The following is a 14,117-nucleotide window of genomic DNA, read 5'->3' on the forward strand; positions in this document are numbered from 1 at the left end:
GTGACTATAAAGGTGCACTACAGGTATCTCCGAAAGTATCTATTGTTTTATGCGGATCGAGACTGGGATTTGTCACTCCGTGTAAACGGAGAGGTATCTCTGGGCCCACTCGGTAGGACATCATCATATGCGCAATGTGACCAAGGAGTTGATCACGGGATGATGTGTTACGGAACGAGTAAAGTGACTTGCCGGTAACGAGATTGAACAAGGTATTGGATACCGACGATCGAATCTCGGGCAAGTAACATACCGATAGACAAAGGGAATTGAATACGGGATTGATTAAGTTCTTGACATCGTGGTTCATCCGATGAGATCATCGTGGAACATGTGGGAGCCATCATGGGTATCCAGATCCCGCTGTTGGTTATTGACCGGAGAACGTCTCGGTCATGTCTACATGTCTCCCGAACCCGTAGGGTCTACACACTTAAGGTTCGATGACTCTAGGGTTATAAAGGAAGTTTGTATGTGGTTACCGAATGTTGTTCGGAGTCCCGGATGAGATCCCGGACGTCACGAGGAGTTCCGGAATGGTCCGGAGGTAAAGATTTATATATGGGAAGTCCTATTTTGGCCACCGGAAAATGTTCGGGATTTTTCGGTATTGTACCGGGAAGGTTCTAGAAGGTTCCGGAGTGGGGCCCACCTGCATGGGGGGACCCACATGGACGTGGGTAGTGGGGGAAAGGCCCCACACCCCTGGTCAAGGCGCACCAAGATCCCCCCTTAGAAGGAATAAGATCATATCCCGAAGGGATAAGATCAAGATCCCTAAAAAGGGGGGATAACAATCGGTGGGGAAGGAAATAATGAGATTTCTTTCCTCCCACCTTGGCCAACGCCCCAATGGACTTGGAGGGCAAGAAACCAGCCCCTCCACCCCTATATATAGTGGGGAGGCGCATGGGAGCTATACACGAAGTTCTGGCGCAGCCCTCCCCCTCTCACAAGTTCTCCTCTCCCGTGGTGCTTGGCGAAGCCCTGCAGGATTGCCACGCTCCTCCACCACCACCACGCCGTCGTGCTGCTGCTGGACGGAGTCTTCCCCAACCTCTCCCTCTCTCCTTGCTTGATCAAGGCGTGGGAGACGTCACCGGACTGTACGTGTGTTGAACGCGGAGGTGCCGTCCGTTCGGCACTAGGATCTCCGGTGATTTGGATCACGACGAGTACGACTCCTTCAACCCCGTTCTCTTGAACGCTTCCGCTTAGCGATCTACAAGGGTATGTAGATGCACTCTCCTTCCCCTCGTTGCTGGTTTCTCCATAGATAGATCTTGGTGACACGTAGGAAAATTTTGAATTTCTGCTACGTTCCCCAACAGTGGCATCATGAGCTAGGTCTATTGCGTAGATTCTTTGCACGAGTAGAACACAAAGTAGTTGTGGGCGTTGATGTTGTTCAATATGCTTACCGTTACTAGTCCAATCTTGTTTCGACGGTATTGTGGGATGAAGCGGCCTGGACCGACCTTACACGTACTCTTACGTGAGACAGGTTCCACCGATTGACATGCACTTGGTGCATAAGGTGGCTAGCGGGTGCCAGTCTCTCCCACTTTAGTCGGAACGGATTCGATGAAAAGGGTCCTTATGAAGGGTAAATAGCAATTGGCATATCACGTTGTGGTTTTGCGTAGGTAAGAAACGTTCTTGCTAGAAACCCATAGCAGCCACATAAAACATGCAAACAACAATTAGAGGACGTCTAACTTGTTTTTGCAGGGTATGCTATGTGATGTGATATGGCCAAAAGGATGTGATGAATGATATATGTGATGTATGAGATTGATCATGTTCTTGTAATAGGATTCACGACTTGCATGTCGATGAGTATGACAACCGGCAGGAGCCATAGGAGTTGTCTTAATTTATTGTATGACCTGCGTGTCATTGAAGAACGCCATGTAACTTACTTTACTTTATTGCTAAACGCGTTAGCCATAGAAGTAGAAGTAGTCGTTGGCGTGACAACTTCATGAAGACACGATGATGGAGATCATGATGATGGAGATCATGGTGTCATGCCGGTGACGATGATGATCATGGAGCCCCGAAGATGAAGATCAAAAGGAGCAAAATGATATTGGCCATATCATGTCACTATTTGATTGCATGTGATGTTTATTATGATTATGCATCTTGTTTACTTAGGACGACGGTAGTAAATAAGATGATCCCTTACAAAATTTCAAGAAGTGTTTGTTGGAAATATGCCCTAGAGGCAATAATAAAAGTATTATTATTATATTTCCTTGTTCATGATAATTGTCTTTTATTCATGCTATAACTGTATTATCCGGAAATCGTAATACACGTGTGAATACATAGACCACAATATGTCCCTAGTGAGCCTCTAGTTGACTAGCTCATTGTGATCAACAGATAGTCATGGTTTCCTGGCTATGGACATTGGATGTCGTTGATAACGGGATCACATCATTAGGAGAATGATGTGATGGACAAGACCCAATCCTAAGACTAGCACAAAAGATCGTGTAGTTCATTTGCTAGAGCTTTGCCAATGTCAAGTATCTCTTCCTTCGACCATGAGAGCGTGTAACTCCTGGATACCGTAGGAGTGCTTTGGGTGTATCAAACGTCACAACGTAACTGGGTGACTATAAAGGTGCACTACAGGTATCTCCGAAAGTATCTATTGTTTTATGCGGATCGAGACCGGGATTTGTCACTCCGTGTAAACGGAGAGGTATCTCTGGGCCCACTCGGTAGGACATCATCATATGCGCAATGTGACCAAGGAGTTGATCACGGGATGATGTGTTACGGAACGAGTAAAGTGACTTGCCGGTAACGAGATTGAACAAGGTATTGGATACCGACGATCGAATCTCGGGCAAGTAACATACCGATAGACAAAGGGAATTGAATACGGGATTGATTAAGTCCTTGACATCGTGGTTCATCCGATGAGATCATCGTGGAACATGTGGGAGCCATCATGGGTATCCAGATCCCGCTGTTGGTTATTGACCGGAGAACGTCTCGGTCATGTCTACATGTCTCCCGAACCCGTAGGGTCTACACACTTAAGGTTCGGTGACGCTAGGGTTATAAAGGAAGCTTGTATGTGGTTACCGAATGTTGTTCGGAGTCCCGGATGAGATCCCGGACGTCACGAGGAGTTCCGGAATGGTCCGGAGGTAAAGATTTATATATGGAAAGTCCTGTTTTGGTCACCGGAAAAGTTTCGGGCGATATCGGTAATGTACCGGGACCACCGGGAAGGTCCCGGGGGTCCACCAAGTGGGGCCACCTGCCCCAGAAGGTTGTGTGGGCCAAGTGTGGGAGGGGACCAGCCCCTAGGAGGGCTGGTGCGCCCCCCACAAGGGGTCCAAGGCGCAAGAGAGAGTGGGAGGGGGCAAACCCTAGTCCAGATGGGCCTTAAGGCCCACCTAGTGGGCGCCTCCCCTCTCTCCCCCTCTTGGCCGCCTCCCCAAGTCCAATCTAGGGCTGGCCGCACCCCTTGGGGTGGGAAACCCTAAAGGGGGCGCAGCCCCCTTCTCCCCTATATAAATAGAGGCCTGGGGCTGCCCATAACACATGAGTTCTCTCCCTCTTGGTGCAGCCCTGCCTCTCTCCCTCCTCACCTTCTCCCATGGTGCTTGGCGAAGCCCTGCGGGATTGCCACGCTCCTCCACCACCACCACGCCGTTGTGCTGCTGCTGGATGGAGTCTTCCTCAACCTCTCCCTCTCTCCTTGCTGGATCAAGGCATGGGAGACGTCATCGGGCTGTACGTGTGTTGAACGCGGAGGTGCCGTGCGTTCGGCACTTGATCATCGGTGATTTGAATCACGACGAGTACGACTCCATCAACCCCGTTCACTTGAACGCTTCCGCTTAGCGATCTACAAGGGTATGTAGATGCACTCTCCTTCCCCTCGTTGTTGGTTTCTCCATAGATAGATCTTGGTGACACGTAGGAAAATTTTAAATTTCTGCTACGTTCCCCAACATGGGTATCATCACTATCCTAACCATTGAACTATTGGCTGGTTTCAATAACATTTGGTTTATCAGCCAGTAACATATTATTGCGTTTGATAGTATGATTTATGTTAGTTGATTGTAAAAAAAGAGACGCATGTTCTTTTAGAGGCATTGTTCTCGGTTATTTTAGCTTTATGAATCTTAATTTTTTGTAAAAGCCCGTGGCAACGCACGGGCGTTATACTAGTGTTTTGTAATGGATGTGTTTGTTAGTCAGCAACTCCAGCCATAGCCTTTCTCGTTAAGCAGCGTAAGCTCAGCTTTTGATAATCCTTGATTGACTATAATTTCCCATTAATTAATAGTTTATTCCTTTTGCGGGTTACAGTTTACCTGCAAAAATAATAATAATTTACAGTTCATTGAAATTTACAAAAAGTGACGGCAGAGAATTGTCAACAAAATAAAAATCTCTTGGCTTAGGCAAATCATGGACAAGCAAACGATGATTAGAGTAAGGTGGGTTTGAGTTGAAAGCTTGTATGCTCCATTTTAATGCGAAAGATACAACCCATTTTAACAGTCGTGTAATGGGCGGACTCTCGCGCTGTCCACATGGCAAGCAGTGTTCGGTGGGGTATAATGTTTCGGATCCGGCTTGCATGCTCCCTTCCCATGCTCTCATCTGTGCTTTCACTTCATCCTACAACTGTCTTTTTTTTTCTTTTTCTAATTTAATCACTTCACCCCTTAATTTTAAGGGGGTGGGATCGGACCTTATTTTGTTCCAATCAAAACAAGCCACGTACGCGGGAGCACGCGGGAGCACGGATGGGCACACGGCCGGGGAGCAGGCAAGTCTCGTTTCCTTCCCAATCCTTGTCTCCATCACTCTCCCCCGATTCGGCCGCCGACCTCGCCGCTCCTCTATCCCACCGCCGCCCGCCGCCTTCTCCTCCCTCCCATCACCTTCTCTACGCCGGCAGGGGCTTCCACCTGTGGATTGGGGATCTGCACCGGCGATGGGCTCCTCCTTCGCCCACGGCAGCGGCTCCGCCTTGCAGGGCCGGGGCGGGAGCGGGAGCGGGCCGTGCTTTGACCTGGCTCGTCAGCTCTGGCGTGGAGGAGGACCTCTTGTGCGCGGTGGCGGCTGGAGGAGGAGTTGGATTCGCCAGCAACCGCGACAGAATCATCTCAGTAGTCCTTGATTTTTCTCTACACAATTGAATTCCAGTTGCCTGGTGGTCATTGTGTGCGCAATTCTCTTAAATACTCCCTCCATTCCAAAATAGAGAACGGAGGGAGTATTTTGTATCACTTATACGTCTATACTTCAAGATAGGTATGGACATTGAGTAATTTCAGCCAACTTGCCGTATGGTAATTGCAGGTTGATTCCTCTTCAGATTTTGCTTTAGTATGTTTTTTTACTGATTTCTCGATGATCCCCACAATCACAAAATCTGGTCATTTCCAGGTTTAGCATAACAGATTCCTCGATCTAGCATTTCTTTTGATATAGGAGGTTATTTTTTACTAATTGGAGGTTTCAGGCCTCCATGTTAATTCTAAGAGGGAAAAGTCTGTTGCAATATTTGATCTTCAGATCTATCCATGATGAATTTTCTGCCAGAACCCACTTACGGTTGATTATGGTGGTGGAATGTTGACAAGCTGTGTCTGTCTACCTATCATTCTATTAATTGTTCAGTTTAAGCACTTTTGGCAGAAGGCTGGACTTTGGGCATCGGCCAAATCATCCTGAGTACTTCTTGAGTTTTTTCTCTCAGCTGCGGATTGTAATTTATTTGGTAAGCTTTGGCACATCTTCTTCGCAGCATGCTCGGTCTCTTTGTGGACGGGTTGGAACGCTAGAGTGTTTGACAACTGTTTTTGGTCTGCGGCTCGAATGCTTGCTGAGTTGGCCGAACTCATGACACTCTGGAGCTCGCGTGCTGTCAGAGAGGAAGACAGACATACTATGCTGTCTTGGGCAAATTCACTGAGATAGTTGTTGATCACCAAACCTTATTTCTTTCTCTCTTTCTTTTGCCTTTCGCCTTTCGCCTTTGTAAAGCATCCTGTTCAGCGGTCTGGTGATAACCGGTCACACTGTTTTATGTGGCGCTAATATCACCTTCATGTAATTGACTCCGGTCACCCAGGCTCACGCCTGCTTTGAATGCATAAGGTAGAAAGTGATAATACCTTTTTATTCAAAAAAAGAAGAGTTTGGATGTGGAGAGCCCGCAGATGTAGAAAATAAGGTCGTTATGGCCTCAAGGAGGCATACTACGGATGTGGTAATTAACTAACAAAGTTTCAGTTTAGCTTTCTCTCTTTCCAATTTTTTGGAAGCACAATCAAAACTTGAATTTTTACTTGCAATTCTTAAGTCTTACCTATTAAACATGTTTCTGTTTCTTATGCCTAAAAGTAGGTGGATCTAATGTGGTAATTATTTGCCAAATTTCAGAGCTGTCTTTCTTTCCAAAATTTTGAATTGTTATCTGCGATGCTTAGTTTTTTGTACTATTAATCATGTACCTGATTCTTATATATTTTCATGCAGCTGCAGAAGACGGATGCGAAGATGTCGAGCATGTGGCCCTGCACACAAGAGAATACAGTGAGTCCATACAATCCAATTTCCTTACTCTGTAGACTCCAGGTGCCTCTTGATTCACCTTTTTTTTACATCCCATAGAAGATAAGGAAAGACATGTTTTTCAGTTTTGATGTGCCATGAGCTTACAATTTTTTTACTGGAACTATACAAGGCTTCAAAATTCAGTTACAAGAACATGAATTAATCCTAGATAACATATGTTGTTGGTCTGGCAGCTTACTGCCAGAAAATTTGTGCTCTGAAGGGGTGCGAGGACTGCTAGGGATGTACAGGGTATGACACGTGGAGAGGGTGCTGACAATTGGCAATTCAAACTCTGAAAAACACAAATTCTCACATTATTACAGAACGTGTTGCTAAATCACGACAGTTTATAAGTACGTTACTGAATGTACTGAACCACATGTTAGTAGTGATCGTGAATTGTGGAAACTTGATGATTATTATATATAACCAAATTTTGCTAGCCTGCTTGCCGTAAGTTTGTTTCACCAACAGATAGTTGTATGTATGCACAGGTATGCAGCGCATTGCTCTGTTCCAAAGTGTGTGCCTGTCTAATTTTAATTTGATATTGTGTGTGCGTGCCTGTCTAATTTGCTGTTGTGTGTGATTTGGTCTGTCACTGTGCGGTCCTACTATCCTAAGGATTGCTGCCAATTTTTTTGTTGTTCGTTCAGGTTCTTTCAATGCTGCACCTGCTTCCTCTTCCTCTGCTTCGAATCGGTCTTTCGTAGGTACGAACCATGATCTTTAAGCTCATGCATGTTCACTGTTTTCTGCAAAATTCACGAATAAGTAAAACCTATATGGCGGATCGGACATTCTGTTTCCACTTCTCTACATCATGCTGCCCACCGGCATGGATATTCACCTCCACCAATTTGATTGATCCTATGTTCTACTTCAGTTTATCAGCTAAGTTTATACACTGTCCCGAAAGGCCTAAGCCCAAATCGCATGTTAATTCCCTGGGCAATTTTTTCTTCCAAAATATGTCCTGTCGTATTTAAACGAACAGATCCTTCTAATACAGCACTATACATTGGCAGAGAGATAATATAATACTGGTCTCAGTCAGATTTTGTTCTTCATGTTCATATATAAGTTCTCTTATTATCTCTTTGTGTACATAGCAACTTAGTTGGTGGAATTTATGTTCCTGCTTTATGTAGCTAAATAAATATCAGGAACTATGTTGCAGTGTTTATTCCTTAGCACTTTTGATTTACAAATAAGTTTACTGTTGTACAATCCTTATAATTGAAGTTGGTTGTTCAAGCAGACACAGTGTGCACTGACAGAAGATGGCAGGAAGAATGGTACAAATTCAACTATGTATTTGCCAAAGTTGATTATGCTTAACTCTAGGCATTGCATTACTATATCATGTTGTACTATTCTTTGAAGAATTTGTAGGAGGTACTAGAAAAGTATGACTTGATGAGGGATACCTTAATTTTAAAAAACAGCCTGAAAGAATTCAGTTTAGTAAAATATTGTATAGCCTTCTCGTAAAAGTTTGATACACTTTTCAAGAAAACAAACTTTGGTTAATCATTAAGCTATAACTTTTCTCATATTTGAACAACAAGGTTATTTGAGTTCTGCTAAAAAAAGTGGCAATGTTAAAAAAAGGTTATTTTGTGGAACTTTTGCAAACTTTGTGGAAAGAAGCTACAAATAACTGATTTCGCTGTCAAATCTACAGTCCAATGTTAATCTAGAGGGTGGAATCTTCAAACTTCGTTGATGCTTTCTTGTCCGTTTTGATCTAATATATGTCTGATGTGGTTTGTATAAACTTATGGTGGTATAATTAGTTTTGCTTTTTTTGGGCAGGATATAATAATGTTGTAGATAGACGGAGACTGAATCATTTCACACTACTTTGATGTCTATCGAGCCAATCGGACAACAAAGGCAGTTCCTTTGCACAATTTGAAGAATGTTATTTCATATTGCATGATATTTCTGACTCCTTTCAGTGGGCCTTCAATTAATTTGAGGCATCCTTTCCTAGGATCTTACCTTGATATTCCTCTATTTTCTCCTATTCCTCCCAAGCTTTTTTAAGAACTGAAATAAATATAACCAGTGTTACAAATATTAGCTGAGGAAAAGTCCTTGCAGAAAAGAAGAACCGGAAGCAAGTTTTCTATCTTCACGAGCAAGTCGGTGTCTGTAAAGCTTCGCCGGAGCCATTCCAGCTCTTTGAGAGCCACAAGGTGATCCGGAAGTCAGTGTATGTTTGATCGACCACACTCGCTTCTCTCAGAATTCATATATAATCATTAGAAGCTCAGAATCAGTCATGCCAAAAATATGAAGTGGAACTCATTTGCAGGCAAGGAAGCTGAGGAACCAGGACGCCAACGGTGCGGAGCAGTTTGCCATCGAGAGGACTAGGCCAAGCTCAACATCTCCCTCGTGCCTCCATCAACACCGTGTCCCGCAGGGTCGTCACCGTCCGCGACGACAAGCTACTGTCGTAACTTTGTCAGCCGCACGGTTAGAGGGAGGCATCAAGGGCCGGCCACCGCTGCCGGGGCCGACGTGCGTGCAATTTCTATTAATGTATCTCTTGTCGATGTATATCGTTGTGGGCGTGGCATTTCAGTTTCTTCCTCAGGTGATGTTCCAATATAACAAGTTCCATCAAGAATTGCATGTATATCTACCTTGCACCGCCCAGATGCCCCTCAAGCGGCGCGCCACGGGCGTGCCCCAACTACTAGTTCACACAAAACGATTCAATTTCTACGAGATTCACGGAAAAAAAGGGCCATATGCGGGCGTGGTTTACATTTTCGTCACATATCCCATGATCGTTTGGAGAAACGCGCGCGATACATCCATCATGGGTGGGTGCCCTGCAGCTTCAGCCTGCTGGCGACTGTAATCACGCAGTGGTGCAGGTTCAGTCGAGGACGACGCCGGCGGAGACCTTTGCTGCTCATGCGCGCCATCTCCGTGGAGATGGTGCGGCGACGGAGGTCGCACCGGAGAAGGCGGCGTATACTTGGGACGCCTGTCCCCTGCAACATCGGCGAGGTTCAGGTGTGATGCGGGCAGCAGTGCGGCATCTCCATCGACACCCGACGCGAGCAGGTTCTTGTGGTCGTATGCATCACCTGAAGTGGGGAAAAGGTAAGAAATAAGAGAAATTGTCCTGTACCAAACGGAAAATCAACAAACCAAGAAAATACATCTGTGAATCGTGTATTCTTGTGAACAGAAACTATACCCATAAATCGTGCATGCACGCATGTGTACAAAACGGACAAATTGCGTATGCACTCATGTAGTACTACTCACCTAGTATCCTTGCTTCCAGAGGTTCAGAGAGCAGGAGGAACTGCAGGAGGAAGACGAGGAGAACCTTTGAAGGGGAAGATGATCTCTCCATGGGTTAAGGCTTAAGAGTAGCTTCCTGTGGATCGGTACTAGAACTGTGGGTTGAGGCTGTGAGCAACGAACATATATGTACTGCAGGCCGGAGTGCTCACACCCGTGTGGACATCCATGTGCCTAGCTCTCTAGTCAACGTATGAGTCTCTCACCCGATCCCTTGCTGTCAAAGTGTCAAAGGGGCTTCTCTTTTATGACCAAAGATACAAACAGTCTTCTAGCTAGTAGTATCAGCATGTTGCCCACTTGTCCCAGTGGACGTTTTTAGCTATACCTGCCCTATTCCATCAAAATAAAAATAAGCTAAACCTGCCCTGTTTGCTGTTGCAATGCATGTGCTCACCCTTTTCTGTCGTTCGGGGTGTGTAACCGTAGAATATGTATACCGATAATTCATCCTGGAGCCCGGGCTCATCTGCTCCCGCTCAGCAAAAAATTCAAAAAAAATATTAGAAAAATTTAAAAAATTCCAATTTTTTTTTGTGGTGGTAGATAATTTGACGCGTGAGGTGCGCCCCAAAATTCAACTTATTTGGACATCTGAGTAGCTCTCGGCAAAAAAGACAAATCAGGTCAAAACAGTGCGTGAACAGTATACATTTTTACAGGCCCTGATTTTGTCTTTTTTGCCGAGAGCTGCTCAGGTGCTCAAATGAGTTGAATTTTGGGGCGTACCTCACGCGTCAAATTATCTACCACCATAAAAAAATTGGAATTTTTTGAATTTTTCTAGTATTTTTTTTTAATTTTTTGCTGAGCGTGGGTGCAGATGAGCCCGGGAGCCAAAACTCCGCGTCCGTATAATTACTACCTACGTTGGAGTTTTGTATTCTGCATGATGGGGGCAATGATTGTAGCTTCATGCATGTAAGCTATCGTTCTCACTCCTTTTCTTTTGTTTTTGACGCCGATTGGTTGCATGGGTTACAACTTCAGAAACAACTAGATGAAGCCATGCGCGTTGCACCGGAAACCCGAATAAAACAAATGCATAAATAGGTGCTAAATAATTAAAACTATTACAAAACGAATTTAAGATTGCAGTAAGTTTGTCTTTAAAAACAGTAAAGCATATGATAAAATATTGTATAAAAAGAGAAAACTATTGGATTGATATCAACGGGGCGCCTACATAACAAAAATCTGTAACATGACATACATATATTTGTTCCAAGCATCACACGATAATTAGTGAAACAAATCATGGATAGATTAGTGCACGAATTGTAATTTGTGACCACATGCATGACTTGATGACATGACATAGTTGCATGACGAGGAAAATAGGTAATGGGTAGCCACTATTTGAGAATATAGGATCTGATGCAATGTGAAGCTTATTCTAACTGGCATACTTATCGCCACCAACCGTGCAAATGGGCTCATGGGCTCATGGCCAGCGGGCTGGAACTGTTTTTCCTTTTTCCCAAACCACGGGAGCTCTCGTAAAGAAGAAAGTGTCTCACACACTCCACTTTCAGCGACTCGCAATTGGATTTTCGAAGCTGAAGCAACACTGCATACACAACCAATGATGATTAGTATCGTGTCAGAAAAAAAGATTACTGTGATATTATCCCGGCTTGAAAATATAGCCCCCTTTAGCATTTGCGCGAGTCAAACATTTCCAATTTGTTTTCTGATGGTCAAACATTTCTAAGTTAATCATCTGTAATGAAAATATGCTACCATTGAGAACATCAAGATAATAACTATTATGCGAGGCAACATGTTTGCAGACAGATTAATTAATATAGTATAGAATATTGAAGATTATATTAATATCCTAAAACACTTTGTAGTTTGGGTTGGAAAAAATTAATAATATATCATCTGGAAGGCTGTAGCAACTAGACACTCACGCAATACTGGATCCAAAGTATGTTGGTATAATATGTCATACATGCTATATATCAAATTGAGAGTAGTTGAAAAATATGTTAAGCATTGTGTGCAATGTTAGTTTGTAACTACTAAATTTGATAGCATTGAGATGTCTTCATATGCATGTGCCTCCATAGATGTCTTCAGTTCCCTTTTTTTATGTTAGATATGTATGTTTTATGTGATGATGCAGTCAAATATGTTCTCCAAATTTGTTGCATACACCTGACATTTATTTTAACATCAAGAACATTGCACTTGTATTTTATTTTTGTAAATGTAGTAATGTTATTACATGTTCTTACATTTGGGTTGACCAAAGTTTCGGATGGCCAGTTGCAATTTTTGTGTGATTGAGCCTCGTTTTCTAGCCAATGTAGTACCTACTGATCCTGAGCAAACAAATTCAAATTTATTTATTTAATTATGGAGGGAAACATATACAAACTCATGCTTAAGAAATTATTATTGGCAACAATCGGACAAAAAAGTCCATTACCACACCCTTCGGACCCGCTGGTCGGCCAATTACCGTAAGAGGCTGCTCTTGTCTCAGATACTATGTACATGAGCCTTGAAGCTTTAAATTTGTAAAACATGAGGTTGGAGACTAGAGCCATGATTTAATGCACAAAACTTAGCAAAGTGGACCGATTAAGAATCTAGATTGAGTTACTTCCGTGTTGCCTCCAATCTGCATAACAATTTCCGAGGTGTGGGGGCATCTTTGGTGATGATGACACAGCTAGATGGGAAAACTTGCTATGTGAGTATACCAAGCTGGTACTGGAGCGAATGGGTGACACGACATTAGTACAACTATGAAAACTTGACAAACTATTTGATGAATCTTGGGTTGTATATGAACATAATACATTTTGGGGTTTCGATTGATAACAATTAAACATTTGGATGTGTTAAATCCACTCCCTTACTCTCAAGATACTTCTCAGATTTTGTGGTACATTTAGCCAATTTTGTCATCATTCGTCATTCGCGGGTTGTTCTTCTTCTCATACGCGTGCAATGTGATGCCCACCTCATTAGTTGTTGGGTTGTAGTGTATGCCTCTTTAGTTGATAGGCATGTTGAATTGCATCATCTACATCATGCTTGTTTCTATGTGCCAATATCTGCAAGTGCTTGTAGTGGACTTGAAATGTTGCTCTTTTTGTTAATCAAGATTAAAAAAGATCAACGACATGACACGATATGTTGAGAGTGCATATCTTAAAATATACCTAGTGGTGATGATTTATAATAAAATCAATCAGAGGACTAATGTTCCAATGAGTTTATTTCAAGTACAACATGTGAACTAATTGTGTGCCGGGTTTGGTATAAGTGTAACTCAATGGTGACCTCTACCTACAACTTTACAAGTTGTTGTCTTCTTCAAGCTTGTAGTATGCAATTTCTAGGATTTTTGTGAATCCAAGATTCACATTAAGTGCATGAAAACCGTACTATGAAGAGGGACACAAAGTAATTTGGTTTGAACTCCAACAACACATCTTGCACTAGGGTCCTTAAAATACAGTCTCTAGACATCCTATTCTAGGGTTTTTTGAAGCATCGTTATTTCCAAGAATTTTATCTTTTGAGACTACCGGGCCACTTAATTACTCTTTCTCACAGAACAAACCTAGTTTCAATAGTTTGGAACCGTTGTTTCCGTTTCAAGGTAAAAACCTTTATTCAATTATTTCAAATTTTTATTTGGAATTCAAACATTCCCGTGTTTTTTTACTTTTTAGAAAGTAAAGTTCTTTTTCTAAAGATTGCCCCTGTCTTTGTTTATGTTTCAGATTAGAGCAAATGACTTTTGTTTCGGAACTCAGCCAATCCCGGTTGATATATTCTTTGTTTACTCCAGCTCCTTCGAGCATAAAATTTTCCGTCAGTACTTCCGAGTCATCTTAGTTTACTTCTTTGTTGGTCAAAGTATTGGTGGTGATACGAGGCAGCCTAAGGTCATCACCATTATGGCTCCACTGCCAAGGGATACGCACATGACTTTATACAAAGGTGGATTCTATCCTTTATGCGTGTCTACTTGGTCCACTCAAGGATGGCTTACTACTTGATACTCCTACCAGGTGCACCTATAGGTTTGAGCCGAGCATCACACACACCATGGAGGAGTTCATACATAAGAGAGCACCCACACCATCCGTGAGGGAAGCATGGAACTAGAGGAAGAATTACACTACAAACAAGTACCAACTGCTACA

At 43.2% G+C, this 14,117-nt stretch overlaps 1 protein-coding gene and 1 long non-coding RNA gene across 2 annotated transcripts; one reads left to right on the forward strand and one right to left on the reverse strand.

The window, feature by feature from the left end:
* Window positions 1-4,761: 4,761 nt before the first annotated feature.
* On the forward strand, window positions 4,762-9,391 carry LOC123143283 (uncharacterized). Its single transcript, XR_006470774.1, has 3 exons — window positions 4,762-6,588; window positions 7,269-8,833; window positions 8,936-9,391. It is a non-coding gene; the product is annotated as an uncharacterized lncRNA (long non-coding RNA).
* On the reverse strand, window positions 9,225-10,186 carry LOC123143276 (uncharacterized). The gene is made up of 2 exons (XM_044562139.1): window positions 9,907-10,186; window positions 9,225-9,722 (listed from the first exon to the last, which is right to left on the reverse strand). The coding sequence occupies exons 1-2, from the start codon at window positions 9,995-9,997 to the stop codon at window positions 9,391-9,393; spliced, it is 423 nt and encodes a 140-aa protein (XP_044418074.1). The 5' UTR covers window positions 9,998-10,186; the 3' UTR covers window positions 9,225-9,390.
* Window positions 10,187-14,117: the final 3,931 nt, after the last annotated feature.

The sequence above is a fragment of the Triticum aestivum genome, chromosome 1B (genome assembly GCF_018294505.1).
Source record: "Triticum aestivum cultivar Chinese Spring chromosome 1B, IWGSC CS RefSeq v2.1, whole genome shotgun sequence".
Classification (NCBI taxonomy): domain Eukaryota; kingdom Viridiplantae; phylum Streptophyta; class Magnoliopsida; order Poales; family Poaceae; genus Triticum; species Triticum aestivum.

Bases quoted from the DNA above. Each gene is read 5' to 3' on its own strand.
- LOC123143276 (XM_044562139.1), bottom strand. From the start codon at position 9,997: ATGGAGAGATCATCTTCCCCTTCAAAGGTTCTCCTCGTCTTCCTCCTG. The intron at 9,723-9,906 runs GTGAGTAGTACT...TCCCCACTTCAG, and splicing joins TCTGGAAGCAAGGATACTAG to GTGATGCATACGACCACAAG.